Genomic DNA, 27512 nt, shown 5'->3' with positions numbered 1-27512 from the left:
ACAGATTTGGCAGATTTCCTTATTTTTATTTAAAGTTGATTTGGTTTGCATGGAAGAAACAGCAACCTCCGTGTGTGGGTAGAATTAGACAAAGCTGAAAGGTTGATTCCTAATTCTTATGTTCCACGTCAAATGGAAATGAATACACAATGCATGTCTAATCCAGTTACACAAGTAAGTTTACTCTCTATTTTTGTTTAAAATTTTGTTTCAAAGGTGTGGAAGCATTAGTTGGTTGGCTGCTGGATCACCCTGATGTCCAGATCGCAGAACTTTCTGATGCAGACAGCACTTTATCAGAGTACTCAGATGAAGAGATTCTGGAAGAAGTTGAAGAGACTGAAGCAGCTTATGCTGTGATTGGCCCTCAAGCAACTCTACCTAATGTACTTTTTAACAGCATGTACTTCGCAGATTTTAATAACATTGTAATCATTTATGTTCTGACTCAGGTTATAATAACACACTGTTCTTGATTTTGTAGCCTTGGGCTGCTGTGGTGACTGAAAGCCAAACCTATAAGAAACGTGCAGATTTCCTGAGTAATGATGATTATGCTGTATATGTAAGGGAGAATATTCAGGTATGGATCATTTGAGGTGATGTGTAGCTTTTAACTCTCTCAATTAGAGCAAATTTAGATCAGGAATATTTCTGAGATAACTTGCATTGAGTTCAATCATGTCTCACAAATTTGATTGAGTTTTATGAGGAAGTAACAAAGAGAATTGATGAGGGCAGAGTGGTAGATGTGATCTATATGGACTTCAGTAAGGCGTTTGACAAGGTTCCCCATGGGAGACTGATTAGCAAGGTTAGATCTCACGGAATACAGGGAGAACTCGCCATTTGGACACAACTGGCTCAAAGGTAGAAGACAGAGGGTGGTGGTGGAAGGTTGTTTTTCAGACTGGAGACTTGTGACCAGTGGAGTGCCACAAGGATCAGTGCTGGGTCCTCTACTTTTTGTCACTTACATAAATGATTTGGATGTGAGCATTAGAGATACAGTTAGTAAGTTTGCAGATGACACCAAAATCGGAGGTGTAGTGGACAGCGAAGAGGGTTACCTCCGATTACAACAGGATCTGGACCAGATGGGCCAATGGGCTGAGAAATGGCAGATGGAGTTTAATTCCGATAAATGCGAGGTGCTGCATTTTGGGAAAGCAAATTTTAGCAGGACTTATACACTTAATGGTAAGGTCCTAGGGAGTGTTGCTGAACAAAGAGACCTTGGAGTGCAGGATCATAGCTCCTTGAAAGTGGAGTCGCAGATAGATAGGATAGTGATGAAGGCGTTTGGTATACTTTCCTTATTTCCTTTACTGAGTACAGGAGTTGGGAGGTCATGTTGCGGCTGTACATGACATTGGTCAGGCTACTGTTAGAATATTGTGTGCAATTCTGGATTCCTTCCTATCGGAACGATGTTGTGAAACTTGAAAGGGTTCAGAAAAGATTACAAGGATGTTGCCAGAATTGGAGGATTTGAGCTATAGGGAGAGGCTGCACAGGCTGTTTTCTCTGGAGTGTCGGAGGCTGAGGGGTGACCTTATAGAGGTTTACAGAATTATGATGGGCATGGATAGGGTAAATAAGCAAAGTCTTTTCCCTGGAATCGGGGAGTCCAGAACTAGAGGGCATAGGTTTAGAGTGGGAAAGATATAAAAGAGACCTACGGGGCAACTTTTTCACACAGAAGGTGATATGTGTATGGAATGAGCTGCCAGAGGAAGTGGTGGAGGCTGGTACAATTGCAATGTTTAAGAGGCATTTGGATGGATATATGAATAGGAAGGGTTTGGAGCGATATGGGCAGGGTGCTGTAGATGGGACTGGATTGGGTTGGGATATCTGGTTGGCATGGATGGGTTGGACCAAAGGGTCTGTTTCCATGCTGTACATCTCTATGACTCTGACTTTAAAGCCACACAAGTGCTCGCAAGGAGTAACATAGCTCCTTATGGTGAAGAGGCTGTGTGAGAATTATATTGCCTTCTAAGCAGCTTGTTAAATTTTAATAAGCTTTAGCTATGCAAAAATTGCCCACATCTTAAGTGTTTTAAGATTTCTCTCCAGAATATATGCTTGCCCACTTGAGCATATTAAAATGTCAAGGTTTATTTTAATTGTAATAAAATCTTTTAAATTTGACTACTTATTATGTTTGCAATTTTATTAGAAATTAAGCAAATACATTTTAAGTGGATATGTAAAAGCTAAGCCAAAAATCTATACAAAGATGCAATATCAAAGCTAATAGAACCCAGTTGGATTTTATTTGTGACTATATAGGAATATTTAAGAATAGAATAGCCATTGGTACTTAACATTAAAGTCTCAACTTAAATGCCTCCGTGAGTGCTTCTTGTGTTGCTCACAATATCTTTTGCCCAAGTATTATCTAACGGTTCCCAATATTTATCAGAATTGCATTCAAAGGGTCATTTTTATTTTGTTCTAATCCTTCTGTTTAGCAAAATTGGGTACCAACCATTTCCGTAGGTTCTGCCCACTTTTATCTGATGCTGTATATCTAGTCAATTTGCTTGTGATATTATAGCTATATGAAGGTTTATTTTAACTCTTATTCTTTTTAATCTTAAAATAATTCATTGTTAAAGATTTATCAGTAAAATGATATGTTAATTTCTTTGTCTTTCGATTAGCACAAATTTCACTGCTTTTGACAATTTTTGTTTGCTGCTGGTGTCCAATGGTATTCTTCTGCCAAAGATCTTTGCAATATTTTTATTTGCATGTTTCAGGTTTTATGGCTCCAGTATCTCTCCTTTACTTGACATTTTTTATGCCTTGGTGTGATGGTGCCATGTTTGTTTCAAGCTGCCTTTTATTGATTAAATGATTGTTTTATCTCTGCTAAGTGCTGGCGTATTATTTAATAACATGTGCATACCTCATTAGTTATTCTGGTTTCTTGGTCAGTATGGTATTTCTAAGCAGATGTTACTACATGTGCAGTTTAAATGTTTTATGGAATGAAATTCTTAATGTTTATTTCCGTAAGATATGCCTATACTTACTGAACTCTCTTGTATCATGCAGGTGGGAATGATGGTCCGATGCTGCAGAACATATGAAGAGGTTTGTGAAGGAGATATGGGAAAAGTAATCAAGTTGGATCGAGATGGATTGCATGATTTAAATGTGCAGTGTGACTGGCAGCAAAAAGGTGGCACTTACTGGGTCAGATACATCCACGTTGAGCTGTTGGGTAGGTGCATAATTTATCAGTCAGAAACATTAATATTAGTTGTAGTTATGGCTCTGCAATCTTTTGAAGTGTGACTCTGGATCTATTTAACTTTAATTGCTTTTGCTTTTGTGCTAGGTTTCCCACCACAGAATTCTACTTCCCACATAAAGATCGCTGATAAAGTGCGGGTTAAAGCTTCGGTTACCACACCAAAGTACAAGTGGGGTTCAGTTACTCACAGGAGTGTGGGAGTTGTCAAAGGTAACCAAGTCCTGCCTGTATTCTCTCCTGCCGGTAACATAGTTTAGCCAAGCATCGGGACCATGCGATCTTGCCAGATAATCCGATATTCAGATAATTAAATACCGGATCATCGAGGTTCCTCTCTATTACTGTTACTTATATTTCTAACAGCCAGTAGATGAGTAAATCAGTCTTGTTTCAAATGTTTCTTGAGAATTTTATCCTATTGAACTATAAACTGCAAATCTCACTTTTAAAGGTCATTCCTTCTTAGGTTGCTTGAGGATTGAGTTCTTTCTACCTGACTGGTTTACAAAAAAATGATACAGGAAGGTTAGAAGGTCCAACTTGTGTAGATTATCTAGTCAAATTGTTTATTGTGGAATTTTTCATTTATTCTAATTCTTTTCAATGGTACAGCTCACTTGTGATTTAGAAGCAAGAAGCTCTATCCTCTAGTTGTATGCACCAGTTTTACTGTAGAGTATGCTATTTTAATTAGTGAATGAATGTTAGGATTGGACTGACATAGTACATTGGTTCATTGATTCTTAGTCCAGTGAATTTCTTATTTTTTGTATCCATCCCTCCTTTCACACATTTTTAAGCTGTAAGCTTGCTGTATATAACGTTGGGAGAAAAGGTCTGGCTGTATAACATCTTGCTATTTTAGTGGAGGTAATGAGCTAGTTATTGTGTACAACTTGTCACTGTTGTCTCTTGTATCAACCAGCAAGAAGAAATGAATATGTGATCTAAGTCTGTTTTTGAAGGCCGAGTGTCACTGTTTGGCAACTCTTTAAGATTTCAACGTGTGGTGGCATTTTTTTTCTTGCAGCATTCAGTGCCAATGGGAAAGATGTTATTGTTGATTTTCCGCAACAGTCTCACTGGACTGGCTTGTTGTCTGAAATGGAGTTGGTACCCAGCATTCATCCAGGAGTGACGTAAGAACTTATACATACTTAACCAAATAGGCACTTTTAAACATGTTCTTTTCTATTTGTACCATGAAATAATGAAATAGTTATATTTCTTTTTGTAAGAATACTAGTGTGCAGTAATCACACTCCTTTTTATTACTTCAGCCGTCTTAAAAGAAGGACAGCTAACAATTTGTGCATTGAATTTGGTGAAAATAGAATATTTTTAATTTATTTTATCTTTAAATTAAAGTTGTATTGAAGTATGGTGTGCCGAAGCAGAAGGAAAGAATGATTTAGAAGAGATTGTTATATGAATGCAAGGTTGATTCATTCACTGTTATATTTCAGTAATGCCATATCAATTCAGGCCAAGGCTACCTCAAGCTTGATTGTTATCATTTATAGAAAAAAATTTGGTCTTTGGTACTCAAACCAATTTTTATTCAGTCATGTATTTGTTTACTAAGTCAAACAATTCAGGCTGACACCTCTTGGTCTAATTACAACACAGTTATAATAAGTGTCACTTGATATGTGCTCAAGACCAACCAGCAGTCAACTACTCACTGATGCCCAGTTAGAGTTCTACCAGGGCCACTGAACTCATGACTTCATTGCAGTCTTGGTTCAAACATGATCAAAAAAGCTGAATTCCAGTAGGGTGGTAAGTGAGACTGTTCTTGACGTGAAGGTGGCATTTGACCGAGTGTGGCTTCGAGAAGCCCTAGTAAAACTGGAATCATTTGGAATTGGGGGGGGGGGGGGCGCAGGGGTGGAACTGGTTGGAGTTATATCTGATGCAAAGGAAGATGGTTGTGGTTGTTGCAGATCAGTCATCTCAGCTTCAGAACATATCTGCAGAAGGTCATCAGGGTAATGTCTGAGTCCCAATCGTCTTTAGCTACTTCATCAATGGCCTTCCTTCTGTCATAAGGTCAGATGTAGATAAGTTTGCTGCTGATTGCAAATTGTTCAGCAACATTCACGACTCCTCAGATACTAAAGCAATCTGTATTTGAATGCAGCAATATCCAGGCTTGGGCTGAGAAATGGCAAGTAACATTCGCACTACACAAACTCCAGGCAATGACCATTTCAAAAAGAGACAATCCAGTCACTTCTCCTTGATAGCATATCACTATCAACATCTTGGGGGTTATCATTGATCAGAAACTCAACTGGATTCACTACATAAATACAGTGGCTACAAGAGCTCAGAGGCTGATACTCCTGCAACAAGTAACTCACCACCTGACTCCTCAAAGCCTGAACACCAGCCACAAGGTTCAAGTGAGAAGTGTGATGGAATACTCCCCACTTGCCTTTATTGGGTGCAGTTCCAATAACACTTGAAGCTTGACATCAACCAGGACAAAGCAACCAGCATGATTGGCACCACATCCGCAAATGTCCACTTCCTCCATCATCAACACTCAATAGCAATGCTGTGTACCATCTGCAAGGTGTGCTGCAGAAATTCACCAAAGGCCCTTAGAAAGCACCTTCTAAAACCACAACCATTTTGATCTGGAAAAACAAGGGCATGGAACATGGGAATGGAACCACGTGCAAGTTCCCATCCAAACCAGTCAAAACCCTGACCTTGAAGTATATTGCTGTTCCTTCAGTGGAGTTGGATCAAAATCCTGGAATTTACTCCCTAACAGCATTGAGGTTCCACCTGCAACACATGGACTGTAGCACTCAAAGCAAATCACCACCACCTTTTCAAGGGCATCTGGGGATGGGCAATAAATGCTGGCCCAGCCCACGACACCCATATCCCATAAGTAATTAAGATTAAGAAGCCCAAATCTGGTTATTGTTCAGGTCTTGCTTCAAAGGAGACAGACACCTTGCAATATCTACCCAGCTCCAAACTAAGTCTCAGCCAATAACATTTGCCTAAACTAACAGATCACTAATGTTTTGTGTCTAGATTCTGACCAGTCAGTTTCCTATCAACCAAGTTTTTGTCTACTCTGCTGCATGATTTGTAGTTAACTCCTTAAAACATCTACCTTTGATTCACTGTAGTTGACCAAGTTTCCCAAATTAAACTAGTCCTTTGTTTGGCTGTTATCCCTCTAAACCTTTCCTATTTATGTACCTATCCAGCTGTCTTTTAACTGTTGTAATTGTACCCACCTCTACCACTACCCCGGCAGGTCATTTCATACATGCACCACCCTCTGTGTGAAAAAGTTGCCCCTCAGGTCTCTTTTAAATCTTTCTCCTTTCACCTTAAACCTGTGCCCTCTAGTGATAGTTAAATGTTGGGTGATGTCACTTTCTCTCATTCTGGTCACTATTTTTCCCCTTCAAGACTGTTATCACCATTCCTCTCTCAATATGATGCCCTATTTCAAAAAGTGGGGAAGACTGAAAACAATGAGCTATAGGTCAGTTAACCTAATATTTGTCATCGGGAAAATGTTGGGATAGCTTGTAGAGAAAGAAGTAGCAAGTAATTTTAGAAACACCCAATCAGAAAGAGTTAACATGGCCTTTTGAAAGGGTCATCGTGTTTGATCAGTTTGCTTGAGTTCTTTGAGGGTGTAAGAAGCAGAGTTGATAAAAAGGAACTAGCAGATGTAGTGTGTTTTGATTTCCAGAAGGCATTTTATGAAGTGCCAGATAAAAAGTTATTGCATAGACTAGGAATTCATGGTGTTGAGGGTATTGTGTTAGCATGGGTTGAGGATTGGATAGCACACAGAAGATGAGATTCAGGATTAATGGATCCTTTTCATTTTATAAAGACATAATTGGTAGAGTGTCACCAAGATCAGTCCTAGAGCCTTAATCATTTACTATCTGTGTTCATGACTTGGGGGAGGGCCAGCATGTAATTGTCCAAATTTACTGACTATTTAAAAAAAAAACGTGGGAGAGCAGTTGTGGTGAGGAGACCAGGAATCTGCTGCACCTGCAAGCTAACTTGTGTTTCATGCACACGAACACTCAGATCTCTCTCTGCACTTTTTTTGGATTCTTTCTTCATTACAATAATAGCCTGCCTTTTGATTCTTCCCACTGAACTGCATGACTTCACACTTTTCTACTTTCATCCCTATCTGTCAAGTTTATGCTTACTCACCAAGTGTAGATCCCTTGTCTCCTCACCACAACATGTTCTCCTTTGTGTTTTTATTTAATTACCACTAAATTTGGATACATTACATGCTGACCCTCCCCCAAATCATTAGCACAGATTCTAAATGATTGAGACTCTAAGACTGATCTTGGTAACACTCCACCAATTATGTCTTTACAAAATGAAAAAGATCCATTAATCCTGAATCTCATCTGGTGTGTGTTACCCAATCCTTAATCCATGCTAACAATACTCTCGACACCAAGAACGCCTATTCTTTCCAATACTTTCTATCTGACACTTCATCAAAAGCTTTCTGAAAATCTAAATACGCTGCATGTACTGGTTCCTCTTTATTGCAAGCTGATTGGAGTTTAACAATGGAGAAGTCTTGTTTACAACTGTGTAGGGTATTGGGGGCGCTGCAGTTGCCATGCCACATGCAGTTTTGGCTTTTTTTTTTAATGTTTTTATATTCTTACGGGGAAACAACAAGCCTTGATCCATCTGCCCTCGCTGACTATTGCCTGATCCCAGGCTCCCTGAATGAGCTCCTTCACTTAGTTTCTTGGCTACTCCTATCATTTTTCACTGTCTGAATTTCTTCAGTTTGGTTTCTATTCCATCCAAACACTGAAACTGATTTGGCCCACGCGCATTTTTTTTGCTTTCATTTCGCTAATAGTCTCTTCCTGAGTTTTCTTTTTCCTGTTCTCCTGGAAAGCAATTCACATGGCTTGACATTGAATTTTGTCTTCCAAATTCTCAAGAACATTCAAATCCTCCTGTCCTGTGTAAGAACATACAAAACAGGATTCCTTACAGTCTGTTCTACCATTCTTAACCAATGATTTAGATCAGTTCCAGCTTCCCACACTATCCCTATTTCTTTAGATTGTCTTCACATCCAAATAGTTTTATTCCAACTTAAAAGAACTGAATGACAAAGCATTCACAACCATTGGAGGATAGACCGTTGTAAATATTCTCGAGATTTGCAACCTTTGCAGCAAAGAGGTTTCTGCTCATCTCTGTCCTGAATGGCTGACCCCTTACTCTGGCATTATGACCTCCCAGTTATGAGTGCTTCTGTAAGGGGGGACATTTCCACTGCATGTATTCTGTCAAACTCCTCAAATTCTGTATGTTTCAATAAGATTTCTTCTCATTATTGCAAAATCTGTGAATTTCAGGTGTCAATGATAGCCGTGGTGTGGAGGTGCTGGTGTTGGACTGGGGTGGACAGTCAGAAGTTACATGACACCAAGTTATAGTCCAACAGCTTTATTTGAAATCACAAGCTTTCAGAGCGCACCTCCACTTCACCTGATGAAGGAGCAGCGCTCAAAGTTTATGATTTCAAATAAACTGTTGGACTATAACTTGGTATTGTATGACTTCTGACTATGAATTTCAGGATTTTCAATGTCTTGTTTATAAATGTTGGGCACAGAAGGCAGTGTATTCCTTGCTTGAATGACTTGCAAGTTATTTGAAGAACAATTGCTTTGTTTTAATTTGGTACCTCTTTAACTTATGTTGAAATTGAATTGCATTCATCGATTAAGGAGATTTATGTAAACACATCATGATGGGTTTGCTTTCAAAATTTAATAATTTGTTTCCAATAATCAGACTGATTGTACCAGGTATTTTTTTGGATAAAAAAATGCAGGTGTGATGGCTGCCAAATGTTTCCAATGAATGGGCCCAGGTTCAAATGTAGAAACTGTGATGATTTTGACTACTGTGAAAACTGTTTCAAGACCAGGAAGCACAACTCAAGGCATACTTTTGGTAGAATTAATGAGCCAGGTGAGATGCATTGTACAATTTCTTAACAGATTTGATTATTTTTTAAAGTTACATTTTACAGATTATCATTCCAAATCACAACAAAATTTAATCCTATTTCCTGCAATATTTAAATAGCCCACACCAATTTTACCAGACTACTAATTACCTTGTGCAGGAATGGTGTGGCAATTGGTAATCATTATGTAGTGGAGTTATTTTTAAACAATAAAAACTTGTAATGTACTATTTGAATGTTAGGAGTAAAGATAATATTTAAACAGAATGTCAAACTATTTTTATGTAAAATGTTTTCAGTCTAATCAAAACTTGGTGTTTTAAGTTGTGTGGATAAAATGCAATTCTGTGTCTCTTCTGACTTCAGTTTAGGTTTCCTGCTACATGTCTTTTTCTTTTTGTGACCCCAGTGATCTTGTGCGAGATTGCTGGGAAATGCAATGATTGCTGCTTATGATCCACCTAACTGACTGTGTGACAGCATTCTAAAAGAGTTCTGTTAATAATATGTGTTTGTTGGTTTAAAGGACAATCACCAGTATTTGCTGGACGTTCCGGAAAACAACAGAGTAAGCGATACAGTTGTGAGAGAGGAATGTTGCTAGATGATTGGTCAAGGATTGTAAAGAACTTTGGAGTCTCCTCATCTGTCAGTCAAATTTCCCGCTTGATTGATGGCTCTGGGCAGTGTTGGCAGTCTTCAGGCTCACAAGGGAAAGTAAGTGACAAGCCACTGATACAACAATCTTTCCAGCTTGTGCTTTTATCTTCTATACACTTGAAAGATAGTTCCATCATCCATTGCTTGTTGCTCCAGAGCTGTTCAAAATTAACATTTTGCTGAATATGATCTTTGTCAGTTCTTAAAGTCTGTAGCTAAAATCAGAAGAAAATCTGTTTCAGTGGGGAAAACTCCCAAATTTTTTTTGCTTTGAGGAAGTTAACCCTAACTTGTTTCCTTTTGTTCAGGTCATGCATTCTGGGTGACTGTTGCAATGAAGGAAGAGGACAATCAGCCCACTGTATCTGCCCCAGTTCTCTGAAATAAACAATTGACTCAGTGCTATCCTCCCACCTTCTCCCCGAAGCCCTGCACATTTGTTAGTTGAGAAAGAACAGTCAGATTCCCTTTCCAATGCCTCATTGAATCTGCTTCCATCAACACTTATGCATTGCTTTCCAGACCTCAAGAACTCACATTGAGTCGCTCTTGATATTTTTGCCAATTACTTTAAATCAGTGCTGTCTCGATCTTGATTCATTCACCTGTGGAAACATTCTCCCTCAATCTACTCTGCCCAGACCCCTTGTGATATTGAATATCTCTGTCAGTTTTTTAAAAATTAAGGTGGATGTGGGTTTTGCTGGCTGGACCAGCATTGGTTGCTCAGCTCTGGTTGCCTTTGAGAAGATGGTGGTGAGCTGCTTTCTTGAACAACTGCAGTGTAGGTTTTATAGGTACATTCACAATGTTGCTCAGAAGGGAGGTTCAGGATTGTGAACCATCAACTGTGAAGGAATGACAAATACATTTCCAAGTCAGGATGCTGTGGGCTTGGAGGAGAAGTTCATGTTGGTGTTCCATGTATCTACTACTCTTGTTCTTCTCAATGGTAGTGGTCATAAGTTTGGAACTACTATTTAAGTAGCCTTAGTGAATTGTAGCAGTGATTCTTGTAGATGATGCACACTGCTACGAGTGAGTATTGGTGGCAGATAGAGTGAAAGTTTGTGGATGTGGTGCCAATCAAGCAGGTTGCTTTGCCCTGGATGCTGTGAAGCTTCTTGTAAGTTTTTGGAGCTGCATTCATTCAGGGAGTATTCCAGTACACCTCTGACTTGTGTTTTTAGATGGTGGACAGACTTTAACTGCTTCAATCTCACTTCCTAGCTGAAGTTCCTCATTGCTTGAACCATTCTTGTGAATTTTTTTCCATCTTCCCTAGTGTATGCAATACTCTGAGCCTGACCTAGTCTCAACTTAACCTAATTGCTCTTGTATTCTGTGTCATTATTAATAAAGCTAAGGATATAGTATGCTTTATAAGCTGCTGTCTCAATTGTCTTGTCATCTTCAATGACTTGTGCATGTGCACACCCAAGCCCCTTCTGCTTCTCCACTTTCTTTAGAGTTGTGCCCCTTAGTGCCTGTCCATGTCCTTCCTACCAAATGGATCACTTCATATTTCTGCTTGCTGAACTTCACCTACCAGTTGTCTGCCCATTTCACCAGCCATCTATGTTCTTCTTAAAAAAAAAAGTCTACCCCATTCCTCTCGATGATTCACAGTGCTTCCAAACTTTATCTTGTCTGCAGATTTTGAGATTGTAGTCTGTAAACCAAGGTCTTGGTCAGTAATAGGAATTGAGAAAAGCGTGGATCTCTATACTGACTCCTGAGAACTCCTTCACAAACCTTTCCCCTCTTTCCCCCAACTCCCGTTAGTTCCCTCCCACAAAACTTTGATGTGCTGAATGGTTTCTTTCTTTTTCTTATGATAGTATGCAGATAAGCTACCTGATTCAAAAACAATCTTTATCCATTACCTGTAAGATTCATTGAATAGCTTGAACAGTTCTGATTTATCTCTGAGCAAAGAATAAAAATGTCAAAAATTAGTGAATGCAATTTAATTACAACCTTGGATGATGTAAAAATCTCAGTACCATATTGAGTGCCACCTTATTCTGTGTGTTCTTCAGCTTGTTTTTCTTTACCATTGACTTGATATTTCAACTGTGCCTTGCAAATAGTGCTTTAACTTTGATTCCCATTGTGGCTATCTGTCACTAGGTTTTGCTGTGTGCTGTAATGATGTCCTTTCTCAAGCAAATGTTTCTGAAAAATGGCTGTATTTGCAATTCTTATCTTGGCCATTGTATTTCTGTACATGTGGCATTGGCAACAAATAATTAATTAAGCAAGTTTAGTTGTTTCTGCATGGCCATGTCTTGTGCCTTCAAGAGCAATAGTAGGAGGAATAAATGGTCACTTCGCTGATAGAATGGCAAGGATGAGACTCTGAGAAGTAATGAAACTAAATACGTGTGATCAGTAGATTGCAGCATTCTTTGTGGCTTACAACTGGTGCTCCATTCCTATATTGATCTAAATAATCCATAAGGTAAACTTTATGAAAATGCCTGTTATTTTTATACTTGGTATCCAGGAAGTTTGTATTTTTCAAGATGGAGTCATGCGAGCAACTCATCAATCTTACTTGTTGAAACAACTTTTGGCTTCAACTTACTGATAGATGTGTTCTCTTAATCTTTTTTTTTGTTGACTAGCACTGGATTCGCTTGGAAATTTTCCCAGATGTCCTTGTTCACAGACTAAATATGGCTGTGGATCCGGCTGACAGTAGTTATATGCCTTCATTAGTAGTAGTATCAGGTAACTTAAACATCTTGCATGCTATTTATATTCACCCCATGTTTTTACTTGGTTAATTACTTTTCTGATCAAATATTTAACCATCCTCCTTTTCAGGTGGAAACTCACTTGACAATCTTATTGAACTGAAGACGATTAATATAACCCCTACTGATACTGTTGTAATGCTGCTGAATGAATGTGTGGAGGTATGTATTCTCAAGGTTGCTTTAAGGTGTATATACAATGTCATATTTGTCTTGGGAGTTAACTTCTTGTTGACAATGCAAACATATGTCCAGCTAATCAGTCAAAAAGTCACTCATGCTTTTTGAGTTGAGATGAAACTGTTTTAGATGCTTAGGTGGGCTTTCATGGTTTATGTGTCTGTCTGTCTATAGCCCTTTTTGTATACCTGTTCAAGCTCATGCCTTCTATCTTGCTAACTTCTGTGGTCTCTCCACACCCTTGTTTTTAATCACAAACAAGGCTACTTCTGACTTTAGCCAGAATGTTTTGGGTCTCCCAGCTGACGGTTTTGCCAGCAGGGCTCTGTAAAATTCTGATGTGGTCGCCTTGTTGTGTACCCGCTTGTTCAGTTCTCAGTTGTGGTCATTAAATTGCCAAATGACCACAGGTACCCTTGTTGCCTGGCTGCAATGTTCAGGCAAGTGAGAGTAGATGAAGGGTTGGGTGGGCACCCAACTGGTTAGCTGGCTTGAGGTTGGAGGCGGCGTTAAGGCACCTCCCTGACAGGGGCCCGCTTATGGGTTTGCTGTATCCATTCAGATCAGCTGAGCTGCTCTCTGAGTGAGGACTGAAAGTCCTTCCTCCAGTGAATTGCTACTCCATGAAATGTTTAAATGGCTGTGGGCCAGTTGCAATTGGCAGGGATGCATTCCCCACAAACCTGACTCACTTCGCCATCTAAAAAACCCTACCTTGTGTGTCTCAGCATTCAAATCCCCCAATTCTCTTCAGATATGACTACTGTCTGCATCTGCAGCAAACAAAATCCCACAAAATGATACAAAACTCATCAAGGTGAATGAACTTGCCTGCCTAGTTTCCCTTCATAACTCCATCTTTAAGACCCTCCTTTAATGCCTCTGACCAAAAGAGTATTGAAGAGGTCACCATGGGTAGTCAACATACCTTCGTGCTTAGACAACAATGTTTTTGTCCTTTTATACAACTGGACCACATTGCAGGCTGTCTTTTATAACTACACCTCATTTTCTGAGCAGCACAGGTATATTGAGATTGCAATCAAACAGTGCAGAAGTTCTGGGATTGATTGCAAAATTCATGGCTTGAGCATTGTAGGACGTATCCGAGCAGAGGATGAGGATCTTGCAGCAAACTTCCCTTTCCTTGCTTCGGACAATGAAGAGGAGGATGATGATAAAAGCAACACTGGAAGGTACTGACTTTGTGTTTACTGATAACTGGAGTAACTGATGCAAGGAGTTGGATTTTTTGTAAAACAACTTGTGTTCTTCTAAAATCATTTAATGACGCTTTCAGTTTCTTTTGGGCATCCAATTTTTGAGCATTACAGCCTTTGTCATTTGTATTTTAAATATTCCAGTGTAAATGTGCACACACAAATGTCAGTGTAAAAGTTGATGAGTCGTGCATCTCACAAAAAATTATTGACAAATATTGTTATGGCTAAGTGGTGATGCTGTGATAATTTGACTACTAATCTATATCCCTTGGTGATCGTACCAAATTGTGGGGGAGATTCACTGAGCTATATTATCTACTCTGCTGCTGTTTCTTATGTTCTTCTAATCCTGTTTGCACTTGGCAACCCATCAGCACACTCAGTTCATGCAGTATAAATGTTGGCTTTCCCATTGAATTATTATTCTTACAAGATATCCTGATGATTACAAGATGAAAAACTTTAACAAAATGTCTTTTTCTCAGCTGTATGAATTGAGCAAAATTTTGAGATATGGGAAAGACTAAAAGTGTTACCTTTCAATGATATAACTTCAGAAATCGTTATTTCTTCTCAAGCCTTGCAAGGAAGAAAGCATCTAGCGTTGAATCTTCAGCCACCATTAGAACAAAAGTGTTCGTCTGGGGTCTAAATGACAAAGATCAGCTGGGAGGACTGAAAGGTTCAAAGGTAGAATTACTGTTTCTGTGGTATTTTTGTTGTCTTAATATTAGCTTTCCTACACGTGGTTTGAATCAGATAATCATCTTAGCGTGGAGGGAACTCTTGTGATGGTGTCGCTACCCCGGTCAAGCAGATCTGGATTCAAGTCCCATCTGCGCTAGCGGTGTGTAATAAAAACTCTGAATAGGTTGATTAGAAAAATAGGTTAAATTTTTAAAAAAGTGGTCTGTTTGAGGGGCCATTCTGCACTACTCTGGTAGTGTCCATATCCCTGGACCGGGAGGCCTAGGTTCAAGTCCCACATGTGCCAAGGTGTGTAATAACACCTCTGAACAGGTTGATTAGAAAAAACTCAGTTAACTTTGAAAGACAGCTTCCAGACATGAGCCATTTAAGGAACTTTGGAATGTTTGGACTGGGGAAAGAAATGCTGTTTGTTCAATATTGTATTCTCTATAATAGCACCGCCTTCCTAACCTGCAATCTTCTTCCTGACCTCTCTGCCCCCACCCCAGTCTGACCTATCACCCTCACCTTGACCTCTTTCCACCTATCACATTTCCGACGCCCCTCCCCCAAGTCCCTCCTCCCTACCTTTTATCTTAGCCTGCTGAAGGGCTCATTCCTGACGAAGGGCTTATGCCCGAAACGTCGATTCTCCTGTTCCCTGGATGCTGCCTGACCTGCTGCGCTTTTCCAGCAACACATTTTCAGCTTTATTCTCTATAATAATCTGCTAACTCATAATTATTTTTATATTGCGTATGTTTAGCTGTGCATCAGTCTGTAATACTGGAGTACAGAAGCGACCATACGATGGACTGCATTTAATCCTTTGATTTGTAATAATTGATAATGTTAGTGTCACAGTTGCCTGTACTTCTATGAATAATTTGTTTTGAAATTTAAAAGCAGTCTTGAAAGAATTTTACTCTGATTTAATCATTAGTCCACCATATCATATTTCACTGAACTAATGAGTGTTTTGTTTTTACTCTTAGATAAAGGTCCCTTCATTTTCTGAAACATTATCAGCTTTAAATGTCGTTCAGGTGGCTGGTGGTTCCAAAAGCCTTTTTGCAGGTAATGTGACTTGCACTGCAGATGATGATTTATACTAATGAATATGATGGCTTTCCATCTTGTACATGGAAGAATGTCTAGGGATACTGTGTGAGGGGATAGTAGTCTTTAGTTGTTCCATGAATCTCTGAAGATGCAGGTTCACAGCATAGACAATAGGCTGAACGGCCTCCTCCACTAATAATGATTCTGTGGTAAGTGTACAAAATTGTCTTTAGCTTGTGTATTGATGAAAAGCAGTAATGTTAAATGCATCTGCTGTATTTTATATCCTTAGTAAAGAACATAAGCATTGTTAAAAGGAGACATGAATTTAATCAAGCTAACTGAAACAGGCAGTTAATAGTTCTTGTTGCACCTCCAATCAGTCAGCACCCTCTGCTCATGCTTTAAATTATTGATTCTCGTGCATTTCAGTCCTGATGTGTGAAAGACGCTCAAGATTGACTTCATGTCTCTCTTGAGCAATAGTTTGAGTTTGCTGGAAATCTGGAATTCAGGAATTACCCTGCAGATCAGGCATCAATATAGAGAAAGAAACAGTAGTTAATGTTTTCAGTCAACGGCCTTTCGTCAGACCCAGGTGTTGGGATGTCAGTCCTGGAGGAGAGAATATTTTTCTTTGTTCAGCCACTTAGTTCCAATGTCAAGTACTCCTCCTACTTTGCGTGGCTACCTTAACATTAGGTTCACAATTGTTCTAACACAAACAGATTGCCAGAGAAACTCCAAATCTGTGGAGTAAGAAATAGTTAATAATTTGAGTCAAATAATAATTCTTTGGAGCTGACATATCTGAAGCTCTCTGTTACAATGTTGTCTCTTTTTGAGTCATTGTCATCAATTATTGAACTGCTGTACCTGACTGACTGAAATTGTAGTGCCAAGGAAGGACCACTTTTGTACTTTTGTCTCTACTGTTTCCAGTAGAGACAGGCTTGAACTTTCACAAATGGTCTCATTTGGAGCTTTATACCTAGGGAATAAGAGGTGTTGTTCTTAGCAGTCGCAGCAATTAAATTATGCCATTCGTAGTAGTGAAAGAATATTGCAGTTAATCCACAGCTAACACCTTTAAGATTACAGTCAATTCAGTTTTATTGGATGAATTTTATTTGATGAAATACAGTGGTAATAAGGTTTCTGGTAGTTCAGCTATTTGCCATTTTCTGGTCAAGATGGTATTAGAGTAGCAACACAGTGTTTGATTTCCTGAGTCCAGGAGCCTGGAGCTCATCTGCTTCGACCAGTTTCCCCCTTCTTTTCTCTCCTTTTTTTTTTACTTTAACTTTACTTATCATCTTGTGGAGAGCTCGAATGGCATTGAGGTCAGAGGCAAGAGTTTGTTCCTATTGGCGGTGGAAGGTATCACACTTGTACCTGCAACGGGGCGGCGGTAGAGGACAGTGAGATTGTGTTCGCAACAATAGTGGAATCAGATGAGTTTCGGCCCAGTGCCCAGATTTCCGAGATTAGCCCCACTTGGACTCTTGGCAATGGAAGCAAGATGGCACCGAAGAATGGTGACGTGGTTCTGTAGCAGTGATGCGGTGAAGGAACTCACGGCTGACTGACTAATTTGAGCTGGTGATTGTCTCACACTCTGTGTGCAAGAGCCCGGATCTAGGCCCATGGCTAATCACATATGGAATGTAATGTTCAACTTTTAACTTTATTTCCTTATTTTTATACTCTGTTTGGTTTATTTCTGTATTTTAAGGTGGCGCCAGAGAACATTATACAGCACTTTTCACTGTGTTTATAACAAATACATGTAAACAAATACACATGACAATAAATACATCAATCAGTCAATTATCACTTATGTCAAATAGTTTTGCATATGAGCTTAATGTCAAAACTCTCAACTTGTAATTTATTTTGCAATTTTAGTTTTTTAAAAATTCACACCGTAAATTAATTCTTAGACTTATTTCCATTTGTAATACTCATTTGAGTTGGCATTCCTATTGATGTATTTTTAAAAATTTCTTCGCAAGTATTCTTCTGATTATCTTTTGGAAACGAGACCTTCAGGCAGATTTCAGAAAGCATCAGTCATTGTGAAGGTTTAGCGAATGACTTAGAATGACATTTGCTAGCCTGTTTCTTTATCAATTAAGTTGTGAAACCTCTGAGTTCAATCAGCAACTGATTACTTTTATGGATGATTTAGCCAAAGTGTGTTTTTCCTTGTAATGCAGCAATCTTGAGAAGTGCTATGTCAGGGAGGTTCTCATAGAATCTGAGGGAATAATAAATGTTGAGCTTACTTACTTTTCCCCTTTTCTAAGCTATTTATAGATAAATCTTCATTCCTCTCTTCCCTTATTTCTTTTCTGATGTTACTTGGATCCATTCTATTCATATGTGTTTAAACTTCATCTGATCTGCTTTCAAAAGAGTGAAGGTATGCTTTAGCAGGATGGCTTTGATGTACAGTGTTTAGGAAGTTTAATATGGCTCGCGGGTCATGATAACCTGTACTGTCTTCATTCTTTTCTCCTAGCCCATCTTGAATCTGTTGACTCAGGTAGTCTGTGATTCTGTATCTTCCTGGCAGCTAATGATGTTGGTGTTGTGTGTAAACCTTCAAAGTGAATGTACACTAGTAATTGACTGTGGGTATGGGAAAGGAATATCACCTCCAAGCTTGGTGCTATTTTCAGCATTACATTAATGAATGCAAGTTTTATTCAACAAGCATCACTGTGTAATGGGATCAACAAATTACCCTCCAAACTTTAAACATGTGGGCAATTTTGACGCTTCTATGAACATCTTCATTAGCTTAGCTAACTTGCTACATGTCATGGATCAAACATGTTGCTTCCTCCTCTAAATAGTTCAGTCTGTCAAAAGACAATGCATTTACTCTGGGAACACTTTTTAAAAGGACAGTTTCTTGAATTCCTCTGCCATCTCCTTTATTAATGGCTTATTGTCCAACGTTATCCAATTTACCTAATTTCCTCTTTATATAAATGGCATTTTAAAATATCGTAAGCTTTGAAGTGCTTCTGACACTGCAAAAGGTTTATATACATAGCTGACTGAGTTTTGCATTGCAGTTACTGCTGAGGGAAAGGTCTATGCCTGTGGAGAAGCTACGAATGGAAGACTTGGTCTTGGAATATCCAGTGGAACAATACCCATCCCTCGACAGATCTCAGCTCTTAGCAATTATGTTGTAAAGAAAGTGGCTGTGCACTCAGGTATGTAGTCAAATTTCTTTTTAAAGCATTGTCATTTAGTTCACAACTGTATTTATATTTCGCTTTGCATTGCAGGTGGTCGTCATGCAATGGCTTTAACTGTTGATGGAAAGGTCTTTTCCTGGGGTGAAGGAGATGATGGAAAACTTGGACACTTCAGCAGAATGTAATTTTCTTTTAAAAACAACTTTTTTTTGCTTTTTGCTGTATTTTTTCTGCTAAGTTAATTGCTTACTTTTAGGACTAGAATTTGTAAGATTTCCTTTTGTCCCAGGATACCAAGTAGCCTTTGTGCATTAATTAGGAAGAACTAACTAATTTATTTGAAGCTTTTTCTCCTATTTTGCATTACCATTCCTTTCCCATCTCCTGTCTCATTCCCTGGTTAAGTAGTTGTCCTTGCACTCTTTAACTTTGTTTACATTGTTTCTTTGCCTATTTCTTTGTTGTGACTCGTTGTGGCTCCAACTTCTGTTGGTGTTTACTTTGAGTTGAATTCCTTGTCCCCTGTGAGAAATGATCTGACCTCCAATATGCACTTTTCACTCATGACAAATGAATATTGGAACGAGCATTAGGAGTTTGTTTCTTTTTAAATTGGAACCACATTATGTTGTTTAGATTGGTGTAGTTTTATGACTGTATACACCCCACAATGTCAAATTTCCTTTGCTTCCTGTCAGTGCTGCCATTATAGTTCTGATGCAGTCTGAATCTAGAGTTGGTTCAAACTACCATTGGTGTAAGCCAGTTTTGGACCAAATTCTACCCACTGTTCAATGTGAATATGAAGCTAAAACTTATTTACTACCAGTGCAGTTAGAATGATGTATGAATGCATTATCAGATTCTACTGTCTAGTGCCAAACATTAGATGTATAGAAAATCAGCTTTTCAATTTTAAAGCAATACCAGTAATTGCACAAATTGCTTTAAAGTATTTAGTGTATCTTGGGTTTTCACTGGACTTGTCTTAGCAAGAATGTTCACTTTCCTTTTCTTTAAAAAAAACAGGAATTGTGATAAACCAAGACTGATTGAGGCATTAAAAACCAAACGTATTCGAGATATTGCTTGTGGGAGTTCTCACAGTGCTGCCATAACCTCCAGTGGTGAACTGTATTCATGGGGTCTTGGCGAGTATGGTAGACTTGGACATGGAGATAACACAACACAGTTGAGACCAAAATTGGTAATTGCATAATTTTGTGAATTAAACAGCTAACGATACTTTGTGTGTTGCTAATAGGAGACTAAAGCTTAAGGTTGCTGTTACTTGGCTGGTAAAATAAAATTTGGAAAATTTTGCATCCACCAGTAGACTTGTATAGCTGAATATAATTTTTTTTTAAAAAGTTGTCTTTTCTGCCCACTGCTTGGGAAACTAGAATAATGGTAGCAGCAGTGCTTTTGATTTGATGAAAACCATACTTCTCCAAATTAAAACAGCATTCACTTGGTTGTCATTGCATGACTCCTCTATTCTCTCCAGAGATGTAGGCTAACGTACTGAATATTTTGGCCACTTTCTATTTCGGCAACATTTTATTTTGTTCACAACAGATACAATAGTCTTCCACGATGTCATAAAATGGTGCTAAAATTGATCTAAAAATGATATCATATTTATTTTAACTAGGTGAAAGTTCTTCTGGGGCACAGAGTCATCCAGGTCGCATGTGGAAGTCGAGATGCTCAAACACTAGCGTTAACTGATGAAGGTAGGGCCAACTTTGCTATTTATAGCTATAAAACCTTTCATTACCTACAATGCACTTAGTCTATTGGTATATTTTTCTACAGGTCTGGTATTTTCCTGGGGCGATGGTGACTTTGGAAAGTTGGGCCGTGGTGGAAGTGAAGGTTGCAATGTTCCCCAAAATATTGAAAGACTCAATGGGCAAGGGGTTTGCCAGATTGAGTGTGGCGCTCAGTTCTCTTTGGCACTTACAAAGCCTGGTGTAGTATGGACCTGGTAAGTTTAAGTTCAAAAAGTACATTGTAGTCCAAATAATTGATTATCATGTTAACTAGACCCAGTTTCTATTGCCACTATTAAGTCTTGGGACTTCACAGGGAATCCTATGTTCACAGATGCATGGATTTGCACAGGAGTTTTAAACTTATGGAGGCCAGAGGTGTATGCTCTGAACCTTCCATCACTGCCACCAAAGTTCTAGCTTTTTCAAAAGCTTTGGAGTTACCATCAGAAACGTAGGCTAGATGTCCTGAAATTTGCACCAAGAATTTACACCTATAGATCACAGGCATAGAACCGATGTGGGAAAGGATTTGTAGTGAAAACGAAATTTCTCATGCCAAGTGTTCAAAGATACACTCACAGGGCATTCTCAAGGAAAGCATTTTATGATCGTAATATGTATGAAATTAAATTAGTACCATTTAAAATTTTTTGTGTCCACAGGGGCAAAGGTGACTATTTCAGACTAGGCCATGGTACTGATGTTCATGTTCGGAAGCCACAAGTAGTGGAAGGTCTACGTGGGAAAAAGATTATTCATGTGGCTGTAGGTGCATTGCACTGTCTTGCTGTCTCTGATACAGGACAAGTGAGTGAATACCTTTTGTTCAACAATCGTTAGCTTTCTAGTTAAAACTTATGCAAAGAAAGGGAACATTGTTGGTTTTACAAACAAGACCCTTGGAGAAATGATTCAATCTTGAAAATAGAGCATCTTAAATTTCAACGGACACTAAAAACTGCTGGAAATCGCAGTAGATCAGGCAGCATCAGTGGGGGAGGAGGAGTTGGGGGGGAGTTGGGGAGGAGAGAGAGAGAGAGATAGTGTTTCACGTCTATGGAGCTCTGATGAAGAATCATGTCAAATTGAAATGTTAGCGTGCTCTTGGATGTTGCCTGATTTCCAGCATTTTTTTGTTTTCAATACAGATGCCAGCATTTGCAGTAATTTGCTCCTATGTTGAATTTCAAGATGGAGTGACCTGCTCATTTACTTTTTACTTAGTTTTTCACAGGCCTTGAAATGGAAACTGAAACTCATTTCATAAGTCATTTCAATATGTTTATTTAATCCAGTGCCTTTATAATTAGTTCTACTAATGTTCAAATTGATGGGTTCATGACGGATAGCTAAAAGGGCTTTTGATCACTTTATATAGAACTTTCTGTGCACTAATTTGGAACTTCACAATATACCACATATATTGTTCTAAATTCTTGATTTTAAATCTAATCTTTCTTTCTGAATTGAACATTCTTAGGTTTATGCTTGGGGTGATAATGACCATGGCCAGCAAGGAAATGGAACCACAACAGTAAACAGGAAGCCTACCCTTGTACAAGGTCTCGAAGGACAGAAAATCACTCGTGTTGCTTGTGGTTCTTCACACAGCATAGCGTGGACAACAGTGGATGTGGCAACGCCTTCTGTACATGAACCAGTCCTATTTCAAACTGCTAGAGACCCATTGGGTGCTTCATACTTGGGTAACTTTATTAGTTGTGCCTTGATAATCATTTAATTTGTATATTTGCTAAATGTTTTCAAATACTAATACTTTGTGTAAGAAGAATCAAGTGGCATGTTAGATTTCAGCATATTTCCCAAGAATAAATATATATGGGATGCAAGTGTGCTTAGACCTTTTCATAGTTGCACGTGTAATTGCACGCATTTTAAATTATTGAAGATTTCATTGTGTACTCAAGAAGCCTGTGTTTTAATATTAAGCTGCCTGCTTCCATAATTGTGGGATTTGTGCAGTTCTTCAGTTTGGTCAATGTAACTTTTATGTATAAAATATGCATAGTTCTTTAAGAATTGCTTTCTATAACAAAGAATTTTATTCTTTGCTTATAAACTTGAATAGATTGACAATTCCCCACCCCCAAACACTTGAATCTCTACAGGAAAAATTTATGTTTGAGAGAACAAGATAGCATATTTGTAATTCAATTCATGTACGTACTTATAGGTGTTCAGTCAGATCTAGACTCCTCCACCATCAGCAACAAAATGAGTGGCACATGCAATTCAAAACCCAATCGCCCCTCCTTGGCGAAAATTCTACTTTCTTTGGACGGGACCCATGCCAAGCAACAGGCATTATCCCATGTGCTGACAGCTCTGCAGATCATGTACTCGAGGTAAGCATTTCTGTTTAAAAAAAACAAAATACTAATCAACCTGTTCAAATATGTTATTACACACATTTGGAACAGGTGAAACTTGAGCCTGTGTATCTTGAATCAGAGGGAAGGACATGACCACTGTCCCATAAGAGTCCATATTTAGGTAACAACTTACAACTGAGTAATATTGCTTATTTAAATTATTCCTGCACCTTAAATAAGAATAAATCAGAGATTTCTGGTAATGCAACTAATCAAAAGACTTTACTTTTTTTATATAGATGATAGCAACATCCACAATCTGGCAATGCTTATGTCCTAGTTTCTGATGAGCAGATCAATGATCCAAAGGAAAATGCAGTTGTTGCAAAAAAAGTGTTTTGTATTAGTATGTAGTAATAAAAAGTGGACCAGACGCTGCAGCACAGAGGAGCTACGAAGAGCAGAGGAAAATCACCTATACAGCGTATTCAAAAAGAATGGGTACCCAACGAACACAGTCTGCAGATTTCTCAGCAACAAACCGAAATAAGCAGACAAAACCCATTTAGAAAGCCTAGCCTCACTCCTCTGCATCAACAATATCTCTGTAATGACTGCCAGACTACTCAGACCCCTTGGCATCATGGTAACCCACAAACCCACTAACACACTAAAACAGCAGCTAATGAACTCGAAAGACCCCATATAAGCAACAAACAAACTAATGTCATTTACAAAATACCTTGCAAGAACTGTAACATACTACATTGGACAAACTGGCAGAAAACTAGCCACTAGGATACATGAACATCAATTAGCCACAAAACGACATGACCCACTCTCTCTAGTATCCTTACATACAAATGAAGAAGGACACCACTTCGACTGGGACAATACATCCATCCTGGGATCTAGATTAGAGTGGTACTGGAAAAGCACAGCAGGTCAGGCAGCATCCAGGGAGCAGGAAAATCAAAGTTTCGGGCAAAAGCTCTTCATCAGGAATACAGCACTATTCCTGATGAAGGGCTTTTGCCCGAAATGTCGATTTTTCTGCTCCTCAGATGCTGCCTTACCTGCTGTGCTTTTCCAGCACCACCCTAATCTAGACTCCGGTTTCCAGCATCTGCAGTCCTTGTTTTTACCACATTCATCCTAAGACAAGCCAAACAAAGACACGCATGAGAATTCCTAGAAGCATGGCATTCCAAACAGAACTCTATCAATAAACACATTGACTTGGACTCCATTTACCCCCTCTAAGAAAAAGAACACAAAATGACATTACCATAGGAAATGATGTCACCAACCCAAGGAAACCTAAATACATAGAAAGTGGGTCACTAACACCAGTGCATCCCCAGAGGCTCACTGATGATGTTACCTAGTATGGTGACGAAAAGTATGAAAACAAACCTTCCAGCTTATCGAGCAAACTTATATCCAGAATCTCAACCTGAGCTACAAATCTCAAAGCTCATTATTCTCTGTTTATTCTCAACAATTTAAGAGAATATTGAGAATATTATTGACTGCTTGAGAATATTCTCAATGATGTAACTAATAAAAGACAACCAGTCTTTTATCACCTGAACGCAAAATACTTCCATGTGTTAGGTTCTGGTCTAGAACAGAATGGTTAGTAAAAATCTTCCTCTGGGATGTTATATTTTGCTTTTTTTACGAGTAGCGTAGCTTTTATTTATATTTCTACCATGTGCAACTGATATTGTAAAAATGAGACAGCCTTCCTCCAGGATCAAGGATGCTACATGGACAGCACAGACTACGCAATTGTACGTGGCATAAAGTGCTTAGAAGTGCAAAACACGCAACTCTAGTGTAGTAGAAGAATGATAAGTAAAAGACCTATTTCTAGCAGCAATTCGAATTTGTGCAAAGAATTTCAGATGGAAAGACTCCGATTATACTATGCTAAGGAGCCTGATGGCTTGGGGAAGAAACTGTTGCACATTCTGGCCATGACAGACTGAATGCTCTCATTCTTCTGCCAGATGGCAGGAAGGAGAAGGGTTTGAGTGAGGGGTGTATGGGGTCTTCCCCAATGCCCTCAGCCTTTCGGATGCAGCGTATGGTGTAAATGTCTGTAATGGAGGGAAGAGAGACCCCGATGATCTTCTCAGCTGTCCTCACTATCCGTTGTAGGATCCGAGATGGTAATCGACTACGAAACATAATATGTGAATGGTGCATTCCCTTTTTTTTGTTCTCCTTTTCCTCTTTGGCTTTCCACCGTAAATGTGACATTCTGTCTGTCTTCACAGCCTTTCCTGTAACCCCTGTCTTTGGGGCAACCCTTTATGGTTCCACTACTCCTTGTTTCAAGGTAGCCAAAAGCACTAAAATTTTGGGGTGCACTTTAAGTTTAATTGTAAGACCTAAGTCAATTACAATTGTAGACTGGCTCTCTCAAAATGAATCTAAAAGTCACTGGTTTTAATTTGTTACAAGAGCCATTCCAGGTACAAATATGCTTTAACTTTTGCAGAAGTTTATCATAACAAATACTAAAGAAATAATACTTAGGCTGAAAACCACAACTTTTACTATCGCACCAATTCATGACACTGATTTACTGGGCACAAGTCTCTCGTTCTGTTGACTGAATATTTTTTAACCTCCTTGTACATTGAACCACTAAAACTGAGGCCTTATTAACCCACACTAGCCACTGCTACCTACATATGACTGAAGGTAGCCTGAACACTTCATGGTCATTCCTGGTTTGGCTTTGTCTAATTTGTCAAAAGTAATGGGCATCTTACTGATATTATTTCCAACTGTCTACTCATTCATTCTTTAACATGCCAGTCATTTTATAAGATTGCCTCTTTTATAACAGCTCATCCCATCCAACTTTGCCAATGCCATAGATTTTTTTCTAAGATGGCATCAATAAGCACCTAATGTCTGTTTGGCCTATGCCATGTCACCCCCTGATGATTACCTATCATCCCAAATGTTCTAACAGATGCATCTAATTTTGTTTTCCAAAATTTATCATTGTTCTTGAACTGTCAAAAGCACAATAGCTGTTCATACTTAAAACAAGCTAAGGCTCAAAATAAACACAAAACATAAACCTAACACTAAACACACAGGCCTGTTGCACTAAATTATGAATCTCAACCATTTTATTGATTTGAATCTGTGGATGAGTGCCATGCCTCTAGGAATTCCCTGGCTGTTCTGTGTTTGGCTTGTCCTATAATAGTAGTGTCCCAATCAAATTCATGTTGCTTGTCATCTGCGTGAGTGGCTACTAAGGATATCAATAAGCACATCGACCTGGACCCAATATACTGACCACTGCAATGGACAACTGGAACTGACAACCGGAAGCAGCAGGTTCAAACCACTACAACTGCCGGAGGAAAGATCACAGAACTGCTTCACAGGAGGCTCCCAAGCACTGAGGATGTCACCTAGACAGGGGACGAAACGTCTGCAACACAAATTCCCAGCTCGACGAACAGAACCACAACAACGAGCACCCGAGCTACAAATCTTCTCACAAACTTTGAAGCTGAATAAGTGTTATGAGAGCTGAGGGTAGCAGAGATTGGGTGGTCTCTGCTGAGTTGTAAGCCTTGTAATGTGGTAATGTACCTGACTGTGAGTGGAATGGGTTGGCATGGTTTGCTTCCATTAGGCTACCCATTCCAGTAGGCTACCGTGACACGGTCCTGTCCCCCCGAGTCCAAGAACTCCCCACCTACGTTCGGGACACCACCCACGCCCTCCACCTCCTCCATGATTTTCACTTCCCCAGCCCCCAACGCCTTATCTTCACCATGGACATCCAGTCCTTATACACCTCCATCCCCCATCACGAAGGCCTCGAAGCCCTCCGCTTCTTCCTTTCCTGCTGAACCAACCAGTACCCTTCCACTGACACACTCCTTCGACTGATTGAACTGGTCCTCACTCTGAACAACTTCTCTTTCCAGTCCTCCCACTTCCTCCAAACCAAAAGAGTAGCCATGGGCACCCGCATGGGCCCCAGCTATGCCTGCCTCTTTGTCAGATATGTGGAACAGTCCATCTTCCGCAGTTACACTGACACCACCCCCCACCTTTTCCTCCGCTACATCGATGACTGTATCAACGCTACCTCGTGCTCCCACAAGGAGGTTGAACTATTCATCCACTTTACCAACACCTTCCACCCCGACCTCAAATATACCTGGACCGTCTCAGACTCCTCCCTCCCCTTCCTAGACCTCTCCATTTCTATCTTGGGTGACCGACTCAACACAGACATTTACTATAAACCGACCGACTCCCAC

General features: G+C 39.3%; 1 protein-coding gene across 6 annotated transcripts in view; it reads left to right on the top strand.

Moving 5' to 3' along the window:
• herc2 (HECT and RLD domain containing E3 ubiquitin protein ligase 2) overlaps nt 1-27512 on the top strand; it is a 213929-nt gene that overhangs the window by 128486 nt on the left and 57931 nt on the right. For all 6 annotated transcript variants that reach the window (XM_043692293.1, XM_043692294.1, XM_043692296.1 and 3 more), the window contains 20 exons: nt 217-386; nt 485-583; nt 3070-3238; nt 3356-3481; nt 4302-4410; nt 9162-9301; nt 9826-10016; nt 12590-12695; nt 12792-12883; nt 13922-14097; nt 14703-14814; nt 15810-15891; nt 18963-19106; nt 19182-19272; nt 20121-20298; nt 20746-20827; nt 20910-21081; nt 21532-21676; nt 22350-22575; nt 23064-23235. In XM_043692293.1, the coding sequence (XP_043548228.1) occupies nt 217-386; nt 485-583; nt 3070-3238; nt 3356-3481; nt 4302-4410; nt 9162-9301; nt 9826-10016; nt 12590-12695; nt 12792-12883; nt 13922-14097; nt 14703-14814; nt 15810-15891; nt 18963-19106; nt 19182-19272; nt 20121-20298; nt 20746-20827; nt 20910-21081; nt 21532-21676; nt 22350-22575; nt 23064-23235 (2782 nt within the window). The remainder of the gene's footprint in view (nt 1-216; nt 387-484; nt 584-3069; nt 3239-3355; nt 3482-4301; nt 4411-9161; nt 9302-9825; nt 10017-12589; nt 12696-12791; nt 12884-13921; nt 14098-14702; nt 14815-15809; nt 15892-18962; nt 19107-19181; nt 19273-20120; nt 20299-20745; nt 20828-20909; nt 21082-21531; nt 21677-22349; nt 22576-23063; nt 23236-27512) is intronic.

This window comes from Chiloscyllium plagiosum, chromosome 6 (assembly GCF_004010195.1).
Source record: "Chiloscyllium plagiosum isolate BGI_BamShark_2017 chromosome 6, ASM401019v2, whole genome shotgun sequence".
In the NCBI taxonomy this organism is placed as follows: Eukaryota; Metazoa; Chordata; class Chondrichthyes; order Orectolobiformes; family Hemiscylliidae; genus Chiloscyllium; species Chiloscyllium plagiosum.
The sequence above is the reverse complement of the archived record's forward strand: the minus strand, read 5'-3'. Positions and strand labels throughout refer to the sequence as shown.